Below are 19713 nucleotides of genomic sequence, written 5' to 3' on the forward strand. Positions count from 1 at the left end.
CCTAAATATTATAAGTTTCACCAGCTTTAGCCATAACTACAACTACACCTGCCCAAATACCTAAACCTCGGGCGGCTAGTCACCAATTCCAACCATCATCTGAAATCTCTTTAACTTTCAAAACTGATGAAGATTTCTTAGTTGGAGTTAAGGCTTTACCTAAATCACCTATATTATCATCGAATGAGAGTGTTTTATTTGAGTTTGATTGTTCGTTATTATTATCATTGTCATCATCATCATCTAATAAATTGGTCGTAGTTGTTGACGATGACTTTGACAATGAAGATGAGGACGGTGGTAGTGAATATTTGCTAGATTTTGAGATCGAAGATACCGGTTTGATATTTAAATCGAATCCTAATCCTACTGTTGCAGGTGGTGAAGTAGTTATACGACGTGAAAACGAAGTTGGAGTCACTGTATTGCTTCTATCGTTATTCGTTCGTCTACCGTTCTTGGTCTTGCTTGCCGTAGTAGCTGGATGATTAGACATTGATGAGATAGGAGCAGGTGAAGTACCGGAGCTTGAAGTTGATTCAGTATCCCATGGTATAATCAATTTCTGTAAATTGGCAAGATCCAATTTTGGACCGAATTGATTCCATTCACCTGATTCTGGTCTATCTTCTACTTGATTATCTTGTGTAGTTGTATCTCTAATTACAGGTGGTTCATGTACTTGTGCGTGTGATTGAGGTTGAGGAGGAACAGTACCAACAGCAGCAGCTTCAACAGTTTTCCATAAATTTCCTAAAAACCTTTTCCCACCTTGAACAACTTCAGGACTTAAATAACCTTCAGTTTGACTAATTAAACCACTTAAAACTGCTGCACCTGTATTACTTAGAGTTCCAGTCGAGGATGAGATTAGAGCACTTGCTGATGCTGCTGAAGTAGGTATATGCATTAATGGTTCATCAATTGTAGTTAATGATAACAATGATGATCCTGATGTTGAAGTTGATGAAGTTGATGCTGAAGTTGATATCATACTTGCAGGTCTTCGTCTGCCGGGACCACCATTATAAGGTGTTGATTGTGCTCTGTTATGTATAGGTGGTCTACCACTAGAATTGGATGAACGAGTAGGTTCTGTAGGTGATAGAGCTGAACGTGAGACGATCGTTGTCCAACGTGATTTGAGTTGAGCCAAAGAATTTTCTTGAGCGAGGAGTTCTAAAGAGATTGAAAATCAAAAAAAAGCAGTATCAGAATATCGTAACCAGGATTATCAAAAACGGTATTTGGCATATTCGCTTGATTGTAAATGGGGAATGCTCGTGCTTACCTTGCTTGAGTTCAGCCACTCTCCTTTCTCTCTGAGCAATATGAGTTAAAAGATCGGCATGTCTATGAACAATTTGATCAGTATCTCATCGTATCTACAAAATGAAAGATCTGAAACAAGGATGCTCGGACAAGGAACTCACTTTTCTGCCAAAGTTTGGACACCAGTAAATCTATATCCACTATTTCTTCTGTCGTTATAATTGCTTTCATCTTCACTTCCCCCTCGTTCTTCGGCTTCAGCATCTACGTTGTAATTCAACTCTTCATCCGTACCCCATCCATCACCTTTACCAAAGACTCTTCTTTCTGATGTTCTAGGTGTTAGAATAGGTGGATGTGGACCTGATGACGAAGATGACGAAGATGTAGATAACGGTATGGAAGGTGAATAACTTATACTTGCTCTTAGGCCCATTCTTCTATCTGTTGTTCTTCTTGTAGCGGTACCATCGTTACTATTAGTAGTGGTCATTGGCGTACTAGGTTGAGAGTATGAATGGGAGAATATCGGTCTATGTGTATTACTAGGTGAAGCAGATGATAGTACAGGAGATTCTTTATCATTTGAGATTGATGATCTATCTAATTCTAATGAAGGTGGTCTACCTGCACATAAAGATAATCTCTTTAGTTTATTTCTTGAAGATCGGTTGGTGTCTGATCCATTAGATTCAGATTGATTTAAAGGATCTTCATTCTCATTCTCGTTATCATCGATTATAGTTGGTGTACTAGGTGATATAATCATACTTCTTCTTTTCTCTTGTCTACTTGTCATTGTTGTAGGTAAAGTAGGAGAAGAATGTGATCTTTTATCAGATCCATCTGTAGTTGAATGTAAAGATGGTCTTTTTCCTTGAATATGAGATTGCGGTGTCAAAGGTATGTTCAATGTAGATGATGAAGACATACCTAAAGGTTTTAAACCTTTGCTTGTTTGAGTAGTATGGTTACCCGAAGTTAAGGTATTATGGTGTTCGTTGTTGTGTAGTTGTGGTTGCGGTTGTAAGCGTGATAAATTAGCTGGAGGAGCAGGACCTGAATTGTTGGTTGTTCTAGAAATAGGGTATGATGTATAATTATAATCATGTGTATGTTGAGAATGATGATCTGTGCTTGGTATCATCTTCTTAACCCCGTTTCCAGTTTCATGTTTCTGTCCAACAATGTTAGTCTTATTTTTAGGTATTATATTATTTGGAGAAGGACTTGATGTGTGATTTATAGAATATTGTATTCTTGTGTTTACATATGTATTTGGTGTTGAAGGTGGATTTGATAATGACATTTTTGTTGATATGATATGATTGTTTGTTTGATACAGATTACAGGATATAGGATATGTTCGTTAAAATTCGAATCGGAATGATACTGTATTATATTATAAAAAGCGATCAAAGCGTTGACTTTGTATGATACACAAAATTGAGATTACTGAAACATAACGACCAAAAGAAAAGATGATGCAGGGGTATAATGAGATTAATGAAATGCAATGAGTTTGATGTAGTCAGAAAGATGAAAGAAGAATGATGAGAGAGATGTTTATGAAGTTATGATCGGAATCAGAAGGACATGTATGCATGCAATAGTACGCGAATGATTTGTTGTTGCTGTTATCGATGACATTGTTGTTGTTGTTGTTACTTGTTGGTATTTGTGGGGTAAGGATAATACCGGTTAATAATAATAAACCTGAACATTATTAGAGTAACATTCCTGTATCGTCCTATCAGTTAAGAAGGAGGCAAGTTGAATAACATATAAAACTACGTAATTACCACGAGGAAATTCAAAACTATCCCTATCCCTGCATACATCCTACATCCCTATATACAAGAGGTTAAGTTAGGCGCGCATAAAAGGTTACTCTGCCAGCATTCAGCTTAAAACAAATGTCGGTCCTGTAACCAGTCGTACTTGAGACATTCATAATTCATGCGATTTATGACCCACTCGCAAACTACGATCAAGCTTAAGTCATTCCTGAATATGTTAAATCAAGTGGGATTTTCCATATATGTATTATGTTCAACCATTTCTCACTGCCGCCCGAACCATTTTTGGCTGATCCATTTCATTGCTGGTCTCGTATAGAAGAGCTTTCCTTCTGCTACAGATGAGCTATTCACATATACCAAAGACTACAAGACTGGGGATTCCCAAAGGATTCCCCACCTTGATTGTGCTCAAGCAATAGTTAGCTAAAGCTGCGCCGAGTAGACGAGAGGCGGCGTTTTTTTACCTTCTATGGCCGTAGATGAAAAGCATGCCGTTGAGAGAAGCCTAACCGTAACATCAAAACCGGAAAGCTCAAGCATCTTTCCGTTTTTGGCGTTGTGAAGTGAAAGAAGCTTGATTGAAAGCTCAAAGACAAAAATGATAAAACCTAATCATTTGCAAAGTACAAAATATTAATTTGACAGACCATCAATATGGTATTTGGCACTTGTGTTCCCTCAGACTTTAATGTGCTACGGAAGTCTCGATTGGTTATATCGTCTACAAGGACCTCATCAAAACAAATGATCAATCAATTTTCAATTTCGGATGAATGGGTTTTGACGAGATAAAATACTATATTTATACATGCCCTCTCTGCTCTCAACGCTACTGTCACAAGCTAAAGCTGACGACAGTTCGCTTGATATCCCAATAGTATGGCAATAGATACAGATACCGAGCAAATGGCCACCTAAATCAATTTCGGGATCTCTAAGGAAGACGATATGCTTCCACAAGTATACATTATTCTGTAGTGACAAATGCTGGAATTCGCTAGTACTCATACTTGCTCAGTATAGTATACGATCTGAATGCCGTAATAGCATGTTCGTTTAAACAGATCAAGTTCAAAATTTTGGTTGGAAAACATAATCCGATACGTTCCGGTTCAAAGGCGTTTTCTTTTACGTTGGTAACCGGGTTCCTTGATCATTCGACAACGATCTGAAAATCTCTTCTTCGATGGGTTAGTACCGATCGCATATTTAGAAACCGTAACTTGCACAAAAGATAGATTCAAAAACGTAACGTAGCAAACGTAAATAAAAGATCTGCATTCTCAACTGATCATCGCGGTACTAGCAAAGAATGCAAATTCCAATTGATGTCGATGAACGAACCAAAACACGAATAATAATGGGAGTTACAGTTGACAGTCATGTAGTACTGAGTACTGTATACACTTATACGTTGCGTTTGTTTTCACTTGACACAGGATACATATATTGACTGTGCACGTCATTAAATTGTGTCCGAAAACGGATAACAAAATCAATACAGTACTTTAGTTGACGGCGCTTCTTCACCTTAGCATGAGAAAAAATACAATCCTACATCTTTCCAAAGGGAATCAAAAAGGACGTGACGATTGTGGCTTGTTTGCTTGTGTGAAGTTTATCGAAGTGTCACCTTGTGTCTCCTTTTCAGAAAGGTATGTCAAAGCATTCATACCTCTTTAGATACTCACCTTGACTCATTCTTTATACATCGTCATATATTTATCCTTTGTATCTGTTATTTGTATTTATTTTATCATTATTGATTTGTATTTCGAGGTTTCAAAGTAATGACAGGCAATCAACGGCAATGAAAAGTCAGGCAGTTTTTTTCTTTACTTGTATCAAAGGAACGTATCTAGCTTAGAGCGTAACACAGAAAAGGCTAATCGGGCGCCATCATCACAAGTCTCCGAAGTGGTTCAAGCTTAGCGCCATCACACGGCACATTTTGGTTAGATTCGGTATATTACGTTATATGGTTAGTCTCTTTTTCTTTTTACATTAAAATCGAATACCATTCTATCTCCGTTCCTTTCGTCTGATGTCTGATGACCATAGTATTTACCCTTTTCCAGTGGATACCAATACCTCTAAGTGTGCATTTAGAATCCGCAACATTCCATATTACTGTAGTCTACTACGCACTCCATTTAGAGTTTTAGATAATACGAGATTCGGGAGATCTTCGTTTGTTTATTTACGTTAAAAATCGATTACAAAAACATCCGCCTCGTGGTCCAAAATAAGTTTATTTGTAGAAATAGAAAAAAGTATTTGTAGAAATAAGCCAAAAATACAAATAATCGACGATTGCGTCAAAAATGATTTGTAGAAACCATCAAAAAATACAAATAACATTGATTTTATTTTATTTTCCTTTCTTTCTTTCAACAATCTTCGTTTTTTTTTTTTTTTCATTATACATCCTATTCAGACTATCAATCATACGATTCAGCATCCGAAAGGAACGACAAGTGTAAAAGGAGAAAGAAGAGAACCCTTTTCATGGGAACCCACGTCTTTTCCGTAGACTGCTCTAATGCCTTGATATCAAAAAGCTTCCCATACTACTGGGTACTCCCTCCCACTCTCATACCATTATTATCATTGTTCAAGAATGATACCCATTCTTCCCTTTTCAAGATTACCATATTCAGCATCATGCCGATAGTACAAGATGTATGTTATGTATAGTATAGTAGTATTCCGAATCTATCCTCTTACTCTCGGGTTACCTTACTCCGTACCCTTCATCTCACTATTTCAATTCACTTTAAAAAGAGAAAGAGGTAGTCACGATCTCTACAGTATATCTGCATCCGGACTTACGACATCAACGGGGTAACTAACTATCATTATTATTATTGTTGTTGTTGATGGATGAACCCCCATTCTTCATCATCCTCTGAAACATTCCGCTTTTCCGCACACACAGCTTTTCTCTTTCTTTTCCAATCACATACCTTTCTTTACTGTACTTTGTTCACTTTGTCTATTTAATTCAATTGAGAGATACATCACCGAACTTTTGTCTCACATCTATCCAGAAAATACAAATCAATAAAAAACCTTGATTTTTCGGTTTCCGAATATTTTTATCTCATATCAATTCCAATCTTATCAATTTTCGGTCTGTCCCGAACGACAACAATAAGCAAAAAAGAAAAAAAGAATAACATCAACATTATCCGTCTTCACCCATTTTTGCAGTTTTCATCATTATCATTAACATCGATAGAACCTCTTCTATTGCCTGTAAATCACTACTTTACCTCCTTTGAACGTCTACTTCCGGGGCCGAAAGATATCACCTTTACGTACTTTTGATCTCGGTCACCTTCATTCAACCATCAACCATCATCATCATCAATACCTTTTGAAAGGGATAGGCCACACACGGACTAGTTGTGTATCATTACCAATCAGCCAAAGCTATCCCTCTGAATTGTCATTCTTTGACGTTGACATCATTTCTCCCCTATCCTACTTGACCTTACATCTTCTCCATTGACGGTCAACTGAGCCCTTCGGTTGTCATCATTAACGGCTTACCACATATTTTCTTTCGGGTTTCACATTATACCAATCTTTGGCTATTTGAGGTATCAATCACAATTACCATTCCTCAAGTTAGCCTTTTTATCCGTTAAAACAGGCAAGGAGGTTTTGTCACCTACTTCATACCCACCTTCTCTTTTACCCTCAGCCTTTTGTACCTGCAACATAAAGACGCTTTGACTATTGTTATCAACAAAACCTCCGTCTATTACCCTTCGGTCTTTTGTAAACATTCTTTTATTTGTATTCTTTTTGACATATCTTAACATCCCCTTTACATCGTGTTTAATACGCCTCATTTTTTTTTCACTTTTTAATCATCACATATATATAAGTCATGGAAGTCACCAAGTGACTCCACATTCTTCTTCCCCTTTTCTCTTCTTTAAATATTTTAAACTATAGACTCATCGCATATATACCTTTTGTGGTAAACTGTATCCCCATCTCAAACTCGAACTGTATATAGTCTCTGGCTCTATTGTGAATACCAAGAAATCACCTTAGGAACGGTGCCCAGTAACCGGAACCAAAATATCACACTAGTCTCTATAGTGATCGCGATCACCTCTGTTACAATAACAATAACAATAGAAATATTAGACAACAAATAGTATTACAATATTATTACGAATATCATATACCTTTGAGAGTGTTTTAGCGCTAAAATTCACCTTCGGTTAACAATCACATCAACTCCCCCACTTCACCGCCAACATCAATAGAATTCACTTTCTTCTTATCAAAACATTGTTAACATATCAATATGCATCCTTATAGAACATCATTACCGTCACCTGCAACACCTTTATCATCATCCATAATATCACCACATAAACAACATCCTCCTTATGGTTTCCCACCACCATCAACCATTCAAAGTACACATCATATCAATATGAACGTTAATATGAACCATAATCTAAATCATGGACATCCCAATATCAATCATAATTTACATTCATCTTCTTCATCATCAAGAAGACCTTCAGCAGCAAGTTCAAGTCGAGCAAATCATCATCATCATCAACACCACGAATACATTGATTCAGAATCTGATGGCGACGATGATAAAGTAGAAAAAGATAAATTGGAAATACGTAGGGAGAAAAATAGAGTAAAACAGAGAAATTTACGTTGTAAGTACTCACTTTCTTTTCTTGTTCTGCCACCATACACCACAAAATAAGGCTCGTACCTGATTAACCTACATATATTTGTACGGTATAATCAACGTAATTATCATAATTACGATTCCATCCATTCATCCATATAACTTTTCATGCATACAGACACCTCTGGCGATCATCATCCTCAATACATGCATAGCTGACATCTTGATTTCAATGATGTAGTGCGTCGAGCAAACCATATTGCCGATTTGGAGAAAAATCTTGCAACTATTCGTGCAGAACATGCTTCTCTGCAGAGCAGTTTCAACCAATTACATCAAAGAGAAAATGCTTTACAAGGATGGGTACATGATTTGGAATCAGCTCTTTTCCGAAATGGTATGGCAGCAGAAGTCGAGACCTTGCGTCGTATATGGGCAGACCGAGATGCTAGCAAAGCTCCTTTACAACATCCGTCCGAAATTCCACATCCTTACAATGCTCCACCAGAAATACACCATCAACTGCCCACCCCTAGTGGTTCTTCAGCGGTGGATCCCCTATCGACATTAGCTAAAGCCGCATTTGCTGCACCACCTGGATCTAACAATGGACCTGAATATTCGGAACGAAGAATGTCCCATCAATCAATAAATTCTGATGCTAGTAAACCTACCTTACCTCGACCGTCCTCGTTCTCAAAACCATTCGAGAACCCCTATCCTACTCCCGAGATTGGCTGGGGATCTCAAATGCATGAATGGGTTCAAACACCACAACAAGATTACGATAAGAAGCGTAGAAGAGACTCCTACATCGCAGACTACCCGCCACCTCCTCCACCATCTTCTAGACCTGGTCTTCATCCAATGTCAGGCAGATTATCAGAATCGAATGTCCATACTTTACCACCTATTCAATCATACCGACAATCATCCCCTGCATCAGGTCGACCGTTATCTGCACCATATCAATATCAAGGTAGACAATCAGCTCCCATTTCAGCTACACCATCTGTGCCAGGTACAGGCAATATATCACCTAGATCAATAAGAATATCTGATCTTGTTTCACCAAGAGCTTCTCAGATTTCTCATGACGAAGCGTCATTGCCAGCTCTGTCTGTTTCCGGTGGATGGAGCAGATCTGGATCTAGAGCGGATTTGTCGGTAAGTACGTTCAACAGGGTTCCTCAATGCTTATCAGAAGTAGAGCTAATCTGTGTACTTTAGCCGGAGAGAGAAGCGGCTCATCTGAATGGAACCAAACTTCCCCCTTTGAGATTCTTCAAGCCGAAAGAGGAGGAAATCTATCCAATTTCCAGACCTACCAGCCCAAAATCTATCCCCGATCTCTCAATCAAGGAGAACCGATTCTTCCGACCAAGGGAAGTTTCACCAAAGACCAGAACATCATTGTCCCCTTCAACGATTGGAAAGAACCATTCACCCCTATTACATGGCAAGGAACACCAACTATTGGATGGCCAAACACCCAAATCGACTTAGCTACAGATCCAGTTTCGGAGGAAGATGGACCTTTAATTGATCCTACACCCCATCCATCAGTATATACAGCAAGGATTTTACTCTTATCGATATTACCTCAACCTATTTCATTAGATTATCCACCTGTCTTACCTGAGTTATTCAAAGAACAACAACAAATCTTGCTGACAGCTTTATCTAATTTATTATCACCTGAAATCAATGAAAAATTTCGAGCAGCACAATTAGAAGGATTATCAGCCGAAGATGCTAAACTATTATTACAATATCAATCTTCAATCCAATCTGATTTACGATTAGTCTTGTTTCCAGTAGCAATCTTACGTGCAGCTGTTATAAGACACATAAAATCAGATAAAGAAGGTCGAGTTGAAGGAGAAAGATTCAACTTGAATGCATTTATAACTTCAACGTTGAGAGAAGCTAGAATATTTGGTAATCCACTGGACCCAGATGCATGGGAAATGCCTGATCAATATTGGGATAAATGGGAAAGATGGTTTCCTTTAGGTAGAGAATATTGTCACTCCTTAAGCGGATGGAGAACAAGAGATGGACATCAAGGCTCAGGTGTGATTGAAATGTTATTAGGATTAAAAGGTGAACGACGAAGAAGAAGACAAGATTGGATAGGTAAACCACCTGGATGGTCAGTGGCTAAATTGACCACAAAATGATATACTCATACGTATAAGGGAAGGAAAGATCCGGTAACATTTCATACATATTTGCACATATTAGCATATTATCTTATAATACGATTCTTCAACAACTTTTAGATGGGAGGATTGATAAATGAAATAATCTGTAGCTTTTACTTTTTACATCATATAAAATAATCTGTAACAAACAAATGCAAAAAATGGAATCAAAATTCAAACAGAGTTTGTCATATGATGCTGAAAGTCGTAGTCTCATTCTTTGTTCAGATATTACATGATGATGATGATGGTGTTATGACCAATGGTGTAAGTTACGAAACGCAAAATGTTCGTGCCGTGCAAGAGAATAAATACAAATGAATTTCATTCACCTTGTTTTATCGTTTTCTACAAATAACTAAAACTGTTTTTATACAAATCAATGAATTTGTATTTCTTGATCGACGTTGACGTTGACGTTGACGTTGACCTATAACGGTATCTTACTAAAGAAGGACGTACGTACTGTACGTTCGAGAGTCTCAGATTTCTTACGTTATAAAGCTTTGTTTCGTCCTCACGTTAAATCTGTCTACGTATCGGAGAAGATTGGAATGATCAGAAAACGGTGACATACCGGTTTGTCCCTTCAAACCTTGTACTGTATAAATTGTACCTTTTATCAATTAACGTAATCTCGGCTGGCTTCGTTGTTTGGAAACGCCGTAAAAATAGGAATATGAGTTAAGTGGGCGTTTAGGGATTCGTAGAACTTCTTTCTTCTTCTTCAGCTTCAGCTTTACGGCATCGCTTGATTCAGGCAGTCATTATACATATACATACAGTAACCTTGGCAACTCCGTCTTCGTCCGCGCTAAAAGGATGAAGATGCCACTTTCTGATCTTGATTGTTTCATAACTACTGTACTCTATTTGAGTACTGTGCCGCGACCGATTTCGGGTTTTGTGTTGAGTATAGACTGAGATCGATTGTATACTTCTTGGTAGGTAGAACGACTTGGTCATACTACATGGGTAGGACATTGCCAGGATTACACAATGCAAAATTCAAATCTCGTGTCTTCTTACTCTCATTTTCTGCTGGTTTTGATGGTCATTTTCAGGAGGAATGATGATGAATTGTATATCGATATCGATCAAATATATGTGTAAGATATACCATATCGATTCATTCGTCATGATGCCGTTTCTAGCAAAGGCATATAACTATTCAAGGAGATCGATCCTTGATAATAGAGATAACAAGGATAAGTGGATGAAAAAGAAGTTGCGCTAAAGACTATTGATTCCACTCATTGATCATTTAATCCATTGTACGTGTTATAACTCAAAGGCAAACTAAATGTCTGCCACGCGAGAATACTAAACCATAAAGACAAATTCATTCCTCCTGACCAGTGGTAATATGATAATCTTACCCCATCCATCGAATTACACCAATAACATTGTCATCTCAAGCTGTCTCAAAACCGAAAAGAAGGAAAAAAAAGGAAAATTTAAGACTCATAGACAGCAGTCAATGTTATTTTCTCCCAACCTATTGTAAACATAATAATATTGCATCATTTGACCATATCATCTACGGCCATAGAAGGTATAAAACGCCGCCTCTCGTCCGCTCGGCGAAGCTTAAGTTACCTATCGCTCGGTTAGTACCAAGGTGGGGGACCACTTGGGAATCCCGGGTGCTGTAGTTTTTTTTTTCTAGAACCTTTGCCATTCATCTCAATTGACCTACCGATGAGCTAGAGAAAGGACAGGTAGAGGATGAAGCGTATTACAAAGGTAAATCGTTTAGCAGTCTTTTTGTTTGTTTCTAGAAGCATATGATGCTTAACTTCAGTTCAGCAGATACGTTTGACGTGTAAAGCTGACATGGATTGATGGTGAAAAATACGGTACTTGATGCATGGTATAGTTGTGGTGCTGAATAGCTATTAGGGATTTGACGAATATTTATATATGTAGTCCAATATGAACGTCTAAAATGGTTCATGCGTTGGTCTCGCAGAAGGGGAAAATCGAATCCAGCTGTCAAAAAGAAATAATCTATGATACAAGAATAAATACGAGGAACTAATAACAAAGACGCAGCAAGAAAGAGTTAGCCAGATCCAGTGTAGTATAACGACACTACCTCGCTGATCAGTAGATGTTGAACTCACGAAAATAATCAATACACCGAAAATCTTTAACATCAACCATCTATTACTAGTCACACTTGCATAATATTTCAATAATTCTCTTTGTGCACCAGTAACATTACTATTGAGAACGATCAATTGTCAATAAGTACGTAACTATACAAAGTGAAGTTTGTGAACAAATGAAAAAGATGACTTACGCAGCGATATCAGTCGTATCGGCATCAATCCTTTGAACCGTTTCTCTTTGTTCAGCAACCATTCCAGCTAATTGAGAGAAGATCGAACCTAATTCCGCTATTGTAGATTCAATAGATTCGATTGCTGTTGATCTGGATTGTATATAATCGTTCTATTCATGCGAATTAGAATTAGAGAGTTTAATTCAATCGGTCGTCAAATTTAGATATAGAAGAATTTATCAAACAAAAATAAGGTGATAGGGTAGTGATGAAAGATTAACTTACCTGCTGTTCAACTAATTGCATTTGCTGATAATCTCCACCACTACCTTTCTGCACTACACCACTTTCACCTCTATCACCATCAATATCCAAAGCTAAGAAATCTGTTTTGTTGTCTTCTGGATTTGGTGAAGCTCTTGATTTTCCTTTTCGATCAAATCCTGATCCTGGACCACCTGTCTGTGAGAATAAGAGGGAGTCTGAGTGAAGCGAGATGATAGATTTAGCAGTTTTCCCGAAGGAAAGTGGAATGGCGATATACGTTCACTGCGACTTACTATTTGAAGGTGGCGGTAAGGATGCGTTTGCTGCTGTATGCATAAATTGTTCTGTTCTATCTTTACTTGCTTTCATATTCTAAAAGATATCAAGGAGAATTAGTATCCGATCTTCCTGTATTTCAAACTTCGGATGCTCTGCACGACTGAGGCATCCATTTTCTGCCATAAGCATTTCGGACTGTCCTACAACTTTTTTCCTTCCTGTCTACAGGCAAGTACCCCATTCTTTTATCTTCAAGTACCCAATCCTTCGTCATCATTCCTCCCTTCTCAAATGAACAATGAACCTCATCTCATTGAATCTCTTCATCTTTCACTTCAAATTACACTTCAACTTACCTGAGTTCTTAATTCCAAAACATCTTTAAAACCCATACCCATATTAGCTAATCTACTTTGTAATAACATTACAACATTACTATTATGTTCTTCAATTTGTTTACCATTATTATTTTTATTATTACTATTTTGCTGATTTGATTTTTGTGATTTAATATAAGATTGTAATGAAGCTATCTGTGTATTCAATGAAGCGATATCTTGTCTAATTATATATGTTAATTCTGAAATTTCTATTGGTCTATCATCAAATAATGTTTTTCGTTTGGCCACTAAATAGATGTTATTGTCGATGTATTGAGGGAAATATAGTGGTATATAGTGATATATATATATATGTTGGATATATTGATAATAAATGATGGCATTGTTAATTCCGTACAGCAAAAGCGAAGATATGAAATAACAATTATGTTGCGAGCCGGTTAATAAGGGATTAAGGCAGATAAGATTAAAAGTGATACAATAAAGGAGTAGTCAGCAACGATACTTTATGAGAACTATACCAGTAAGTCTGCTATGATTAATGGAGCAGTCCAATTTACTCACACTGAGCCAATTTCTGTAATTTCAACGTAGTATTATTTATATCTTTTGCAATACCACTTGCCATTCTACCAAATTCACTTTTAGTTCCATTTTTTGGTTGACCGATTGCTGAAACATTCTGATTGACACCCAACAAAGGTTGTCTTGCTTCTTTATCTTTATCTGATGATTTACCTTTACCTTTTAAATTAGTTGATGATGATAATGAAGCTGAAGAAGAAGAAGCCAATGATGATCTTGATTTTATTGAATTTAATGTTGAATGAAATTCTGATGTTCTATCTTTTGGTGCCATCTTATTTATATAGAACTAAGATTTCGCTTTCACCTTTTGCCTTATGTATATATCAGATGTTGAGAGGATATATGAGCTAGAGAAGTATCTGATATAACAGTAACAATAACAATAACAATAACAATAGAGATTAAACTACGCGCTGGCAATAACAAAGAAGCGACAAGACGTAAGTAGCAATAACGAATACAGGTGCCACATTGAACTATATTGCCGTAACACCGACATAGACAGAGAGATGATTCATATCGATAACATACAACCTTTCTTTGTGCTCACTATTTATAATATTTATTATACATATACTTTATATACTTTATACAACATATCGCTCTTGTTGTTCAAATCACAACTATAAACTGTCAGCACAGGCCTAATATAGTCAAGAAACCCCTTTGAATAATACGTTACTTTGGAAACCTAGAAAAAGAAAAAGGAAGAAAGAAAAAAGAAAAAGGAAAAAAGAAAAAGGAAAAAAGAAATCAATAAATCATGTCTCGTGTATCTCAACCTGAACTCAAGAGTGAGTATTCAATATTCTTTTTCCTTTGGTGTCAAGTTGCATACCATCTAGTTTAAATACTGATCAAATAATTCTGCTATATTTAACCGAACTTGATATATTAAAACACCTATTTTATATTACAATACTGATCATAATACGAAAACATCAATCTCGCTCGCCTTTTTACCATTTCAACATACTTCTCTCTCAACCAACGGTAAAAATCTTTGGAAACCGAACCCAATTATTCACACACACATTCAAATCCACTCTTGACACGTACAATTGTCATATTTGAACTCCCAAAATATATAGAATTCATGGATAGAAGATGTTTCCTTAATCTTCAAGGTGGTAGACAAGTTTCAGGTGTCTTAAGAGGTTTTGATATGTTTTTAAATTTAGTTGTTGATCAAGCACATGAAGAATTAGGTGGTGGACAAAGAAAACCATGTGGTATGATTGTGAGTATGAGTTCTTGTTCCGTATAACAACAACAATATAGTAGGACGTTTAGCAGTTTCGCGAGATAAGTTGGAATGGAACAATAAAATTGTAAATGAAAGTGGTGGTAGAAGCGAATGAGACTATGGATCAGGAATTAAGGTTATACATAAGGATGACATGACCTTCAGCTAGGCTGGAATGGCTCATGAACCTAAAATATAATGCACACGAGGGTAAAATACAGGTCTACCGAGTGGATAATTTGAGTGATAAAAACAAAATGGAGGAAGGATCACAACTTGTTCAGATCGAACAGGATTTCTGCTAATACCCCTTCTTCGCATATTTGTTCTCGTAGGTCATCAGAGGTAACTCGGTGTCGTCAATGGAGCTGCTGGATAGTATGAGGGTGTAGTATCGTTTTCAACATTACTCCATTTAGGCCAAAAGCATTTCAAGATAAGGTATAGGGAATTAGATTTAGATGTAGTTTCAAGAACACTAGATCTTGGTGAGAAGAAGAAGAAGAAGAAGATAGAGTCATTCCCACCATTCTACATAAAAGTGATTATTTAGCCTTCTTAAATAATCACATTTTTCTAAATATATATCAATATATACGAAATCTCAAAGTCAACCTCAACAACAATATCAACATATATACCCCACAAAATTGGTCCTTTAGCTTATTATACCACCAAAACCGAAACTTAAACTGCACATAACTATTAGGTCTTTATATACAATATGTGCCTGTATGAAAATTATCAAAGCCAATCTTCTGTATTATGGTGATTGATGTTATTCACTCGTCAAACATGTTGATAATAGACATATTCACCAAGTATACGTGGTTTTTTTTCCAATCTGATTACTGCTGATTGTACTGTACTCACTTGATGAACTAAACCGTTTCATTGGACAACTTCGAGAAACAGCTTAAATTGGAATATACATGCAAGCAAATCGAGATCCAATGACACGATTGTACGATGTCAAGCACTATATATACTGATACAGTAAAATGCATGACTAATTAACACTTATCATTAGACCCTCATTAAACCAATTGTCCTACAAAAATACCTTTGTATATAACGATATCAAATACTATATATATTTAGATATATCTACAACTTGAGTATGGCAAGGTATTATTATGATTTTCTCCTAGTCAACAAACCAACCAATAAACCAATAATCAAAATAACTATCAAACCACCAATCAGTACAATCTTGAACATTAAATTCCTTTTCTGTTTATCGTTTTCCCATTGACCAGTTTCGATATAACTTAATACTGATTGTCTATTTCTCCAATTTGGTGATCTGTGACCTAGATGAGGTGATTGTGGATAATACCTTGAAACTTCTTCTTCATCACCTCTATCATCATTATGATCACGATCATTATCCTGGTTTTGAGCTTTCATTTGATCTTGTGTATGATTGCGTGATTTTTCATATTGATCTTGTTTAGATGGTGATAAATTCCAATTTGATGGTATACATCGACCACCACCATTATTATCTTGTTGTGGTAATGAGTTGAATTTTCCATTCTTGTTTTTATTCAACTTAAGCTGATTCTGAGAATCATTATTATTATTGGAGATCTCTTCAGGAAAAACAATTATACCTGTATCATCATTACCGAACCTATCTTTGCCATCGTTATTGACAATTTTCAGTGTTTGTGAATTTGATGATGGTTCTTTTACTAATTGAGGAACCTCATCATGACGATCAGAGTACATAATTTTCTCATAATTATCATTAACGTCAAAACTTTCATCAGAATCAATTTCAGTAAAAATATCCTCTCTACTTTTATTCCTTTTTATTTTTTTACCTAATTTCCGACGAAATGACTTTGATGAACTTGATTTACGCGATTGTCTAGTTGATGATGATCTCCTTGTAGATATAGATGGTCTTACAAAGGGTTGCTGAAATTTTGAAGATGTACTTGATATTGAATTTGATTGTAAATGTGGTAAAGGTGGTCGTGGTATATTAGGTGAATAGATTGATGATGATGATGAAGTAGGTGTAAATGATCGAAGTTGTTTGATGGATTGAGAAGATACCTAAAATTTTACGTTACAATGATTTAACGATTAGTCTTGTGAATGAATTTAAGCCATTGATGGAGAGATCAATTTCAACTCACCCTTTTACCACTTTTCAAAACGTATTCCAACATTGAAGCTCTACCAACTAATTGTACTAAATTCAATGAATTCTCTCTCTTTTTCAATTCTTCACCTTCTAAAATTTCCCAATGATGATTTGAATTGTACACTTCCCATCTTTGTATAATCCCATTTCTGATTGTATGTGTCGACCCTCTCTTACTGTTATACGATCTTGTCGATTTACTTCTTTGTGTAGATTTCGAATTCGATTTACTAATCGAAGGTGATGCAGATGATGATGTGAATTGAGATTTCGAATTTTGAGTATATTGGGATTTTGTTGCCATTGCGCTTTCAATACTTGGATATCTATCATGATTACTCTTTATAACCCCTTTGCTGGTTTCTGTAAGTTCAGATTCGCAGAATCGTTTACTTATACTTGAAGAGGTATGATGCGAACCCATATTTGCCATACCACTAATGCCACTCAAACTATCACTTTGTTCAGATAATATTTTAATTTCCTGCTTCAAACTTTTTATTGAATTCATAGAGGATCTACGTGAATTTGATATATATCCATATCCATCAGCAGATGTAGTTGGATCATTAGCTAAAAATGAATATCTATGTTGATGCTGATTGATTTGAGAGATAGGTATAATTGGGGAAGGTTCTCTAGGTGGTGGAGTTGCCCAAGGTAAAGCTGCTAAAGAAGCTACTAAACTGTTTCGTTCATCATTTTGAGTGGTATTATTAGTGTTATTGTAATTATGATCAAATGATTCTGATACATTTGGATAGGTGATAGAATGTTGAGGTGTATGAGAACAAGTATGAGGTACATTTCCATTAACATTATTGTTTAGATAAGGTTGATAATTTTGATGATTTGGGGAATAAGGAGATTGAGATTGAGACTGAGTAGGTGAGAAAGCATTCAAATTATCAAAAGAACTTTTAGAAATTAGATGATGTGATGAAGCTGAAGTCATTCTTCCATGTAAAGCTTTTTTTAGTGTTTGATGATTATAATGATGATATTCTGTTGAATGTGAATTTCTTGAATCTAATTCTGTAATTTCCACAGATGAACTTGATATACTTATCCCATCGATCGTTTTAGTCGATTTTGGTGTTTGCGTGGCATAAGATAAGGTTTTAGGTGGAACTGCAGGTGGAGTTTCTGGGATGTCGATAGTTTGACCATGATTAGAAGGAAGATTTGGCGTTGATGAAGTATTGTTGGATGATTTGTTCTTGAAAATCTTCCATTTTGTTTGCTTTGATGATTCACCTGCACTAGGAGGATTTATCATATTTGCTAATTCCTGTTTATCCATCTCATATCCAACTACGACACCATCAATTTCTTTCTCTTTTGATGTAGACAAACCTCGACCATTCCTTTTGCTTGTATCTATCGTTAAAGGACTTGAATCTTGACTAGTCGGTATTGGTGGTTTATAAAACAATTTATCTGCATTTGGTGTCGAGGGTGAATTTGTTATATATGATATCCTAGATAAATCTGCTGAAGATGATGATGATGGATTGTGGATTGGGAATCCTGGGTATGGTAATGAATCTGGTGAATGATTTGAACTTGAATTATAAGATGTTGGAGACATATCCGCCTAAAGGGTAGCTATGCTGAATTAGTAGTAGTGTCGGGTGGTATCACTATACTTATATACAGTTTGAGGTAGAATTAGGTGTGATCATGGTAAGTGTGAAAAGGAAAGAATGACGAAAGTTGGCTTGAAGGTGTGACCTGTAAGTGAGAAGTCGAAGTGGGATAAAGGGAGATGAGATATATGAAGATCAGATATCTAAAGGATGTCGAGAAGGTGATATAAAGGAATATAAGAGTAACTTCTAAAAGTCAACTTTGTCTTCTTCTTTTTTTCATTTCATTTCATTTCATTTCATTTGGAATATATGAGATTACCAAAGTACCGAATTCAGGAATACATCACTCTGAATTTCTATCGATTTATATTCACATAAGGTTTTTTACTTTGAGGGTGCCCAAAGAGCTTCTATGGTTGCTAGGGTATATGATTGTTTTTAGGGTGAAACATTTCACTAGATCCCGTTTCATTGACAACAACAAAATATGTCAGTGCGTTTTTTCCAATGATAAAACTCCTAATTTCGATTTTCGTGATACTGTATGGTATTGACGTGTTCGATTCATGGATCCAGGTCTAACGATCTACCACATGAGAACAACAATCACCATGATGAATTGTACGACATAATCTGGATCCCACGGTAGATATATAACTTGATCGTATACCTGCACTAGAGGTATTCAAATTCCTTTTGCTGAATATGAAAGCTTGTGGAGATCTAGGCTTTGAGTTGCTCACCAAATGATTTCGAAAACATCCTGCTGTGATTGCTTGAAGTGCATAGTTTGTAAGCTTATGCTAGACAAGAAAGCATGGGGTGATAGCTCAGTCGAGTGAATCAGTTGATCGCTGATAGGTGTATAAGTTGATACAATATGACTATTATTTTCATGATTATTTCTGTTACTTGGTTAAACGTTTCCAGGCACGATATATGTAATCTTGTGAAACGCTTGTGGGATGTCATGGAATGGGCCTTTTACATGGGAACCTT

At 36.3% G+C, this 19713-nt stretch overlaps 5 protein-coding genes across 5 annotated transcripts; 2 read left to right on the plus strand and 3 right to left on the minus strand.

The window, feature by feature from the left end:
* Nucleotides 1–79: 79 nt before the first annotated feature.
* L201_001461 (uncharacterized protein) lies at nucleotides 80–2581 on the minus strand (the record flags this gene model as incomplete). The annotated part of the gene is made up of 4 exons (XM_066217250.1): nucleotides 80–274; nucleotides 338–1179; nucleotides 1292–1353; nucleotides 1434–2581. 4 exons carry the CDS (start codon nucleotides 2579–2581, stop codon nucleotides 80–82), a joined length of 2247 nt encoding a protein of 748 aa, XP_066073347.1.
* A 4820-nt stretch (nucleotides 2582–7401) lies between these two features.
* Nucleotides 7402–9932, plus strand: L201_001462 (uncharacterized protein; the record flags this gene model as incomplete). Its single annotated transcript, XM_066217251.1, has 3 exons — nucleotides 7402–7774; nucleotides 7991–8920; nucleotides 8980–9932. 3 exons carry the CDS (start codon nucleotides 7402–7404, stop codon nucleotides 9930–9932), a joined length of 2256 nt encoding a protein of 751 aa, XP_066073348.1.
* A 2034-nt stretch (nucleotides 9933–11966) lies between these two features.
* Nucleotides 11967–13989, minus strand: L201_001463 (uncharacterized protein; the record flags this gene model as incomplete). The annotated part of the gene is made up of 7 exons (XM_066217252.1): nucleotides 11967–11993; nucleotides 12083–12182; nucleotides 12262–12413; nucleotides 12529–12725; nucleotides 12804–12882; nucleotides 13146–13417; nucleotides 13695–13989. The coding sequence occupies 7 exons, from the start codon at nucleotides 13987–13989 to the stop codon at nucleotides 11967–11969; spliced, it is 1122 nt and encodes a 373-aa protein (XP_066073349.1).
* Nucleotides 13990–14481: 492 nt separating this feature from the next.
* Nucleotides 14482–15356, plus strand: L201_001464 (uncharacterized protein; the record flags this gene model as incomplete). The annotated part of the gene is made up of 3 exons (XM_066217253.1): nucleotides 14482–14512; nucleotides 14810–14958; nucleotides 15300–15356. 3 exons carry the CDS (start codon nucleotides 14482–14484, stop codon nucleotides 15354–15356), a joined length of 237 nt encoding a protein of 78 aa, XP_066073350.1.
* Nucleotides 15357–16098: 742 nt separating this feature from the next.
* On the minus strand, nucleotides 16099–18713 carry L201_001465 (uncharacterized protein; the record flags this gene model as incomplete). Its single annotated transcript, XM_066217254.1, has 2 exons — nucleotides 16099–17031; nucleotides 17115–18713. The coding sequence occupies 2 exons, from the start codon at nucleotides 18711–18713 to the stop codon at nucleotides 16099–16101; spliced, it is 2532 nt and encodes an 843-aa protein (XP_066073351.1).
* Between the last annotated feature and the right edge of the window lie 1000 nt (nucleotides 18714–19713).

The sequence above is a fragment of the Kwoniella dendrophila genome, chromosome 2 (genome assembly GCF_036810415.1).
Source record: "Kwoniella dendrophila CBS 6074 chromosome 2, complete sequence".
In the NCBI taxonomy this organism is placed as follows: domain Eukaryota; kingdom Fungi; phylum Basidiomycota; class Tremellomycetes; order Tremellales; family Cryptococcaceae; genus Kwoniella; species Kwoniella dendrophila.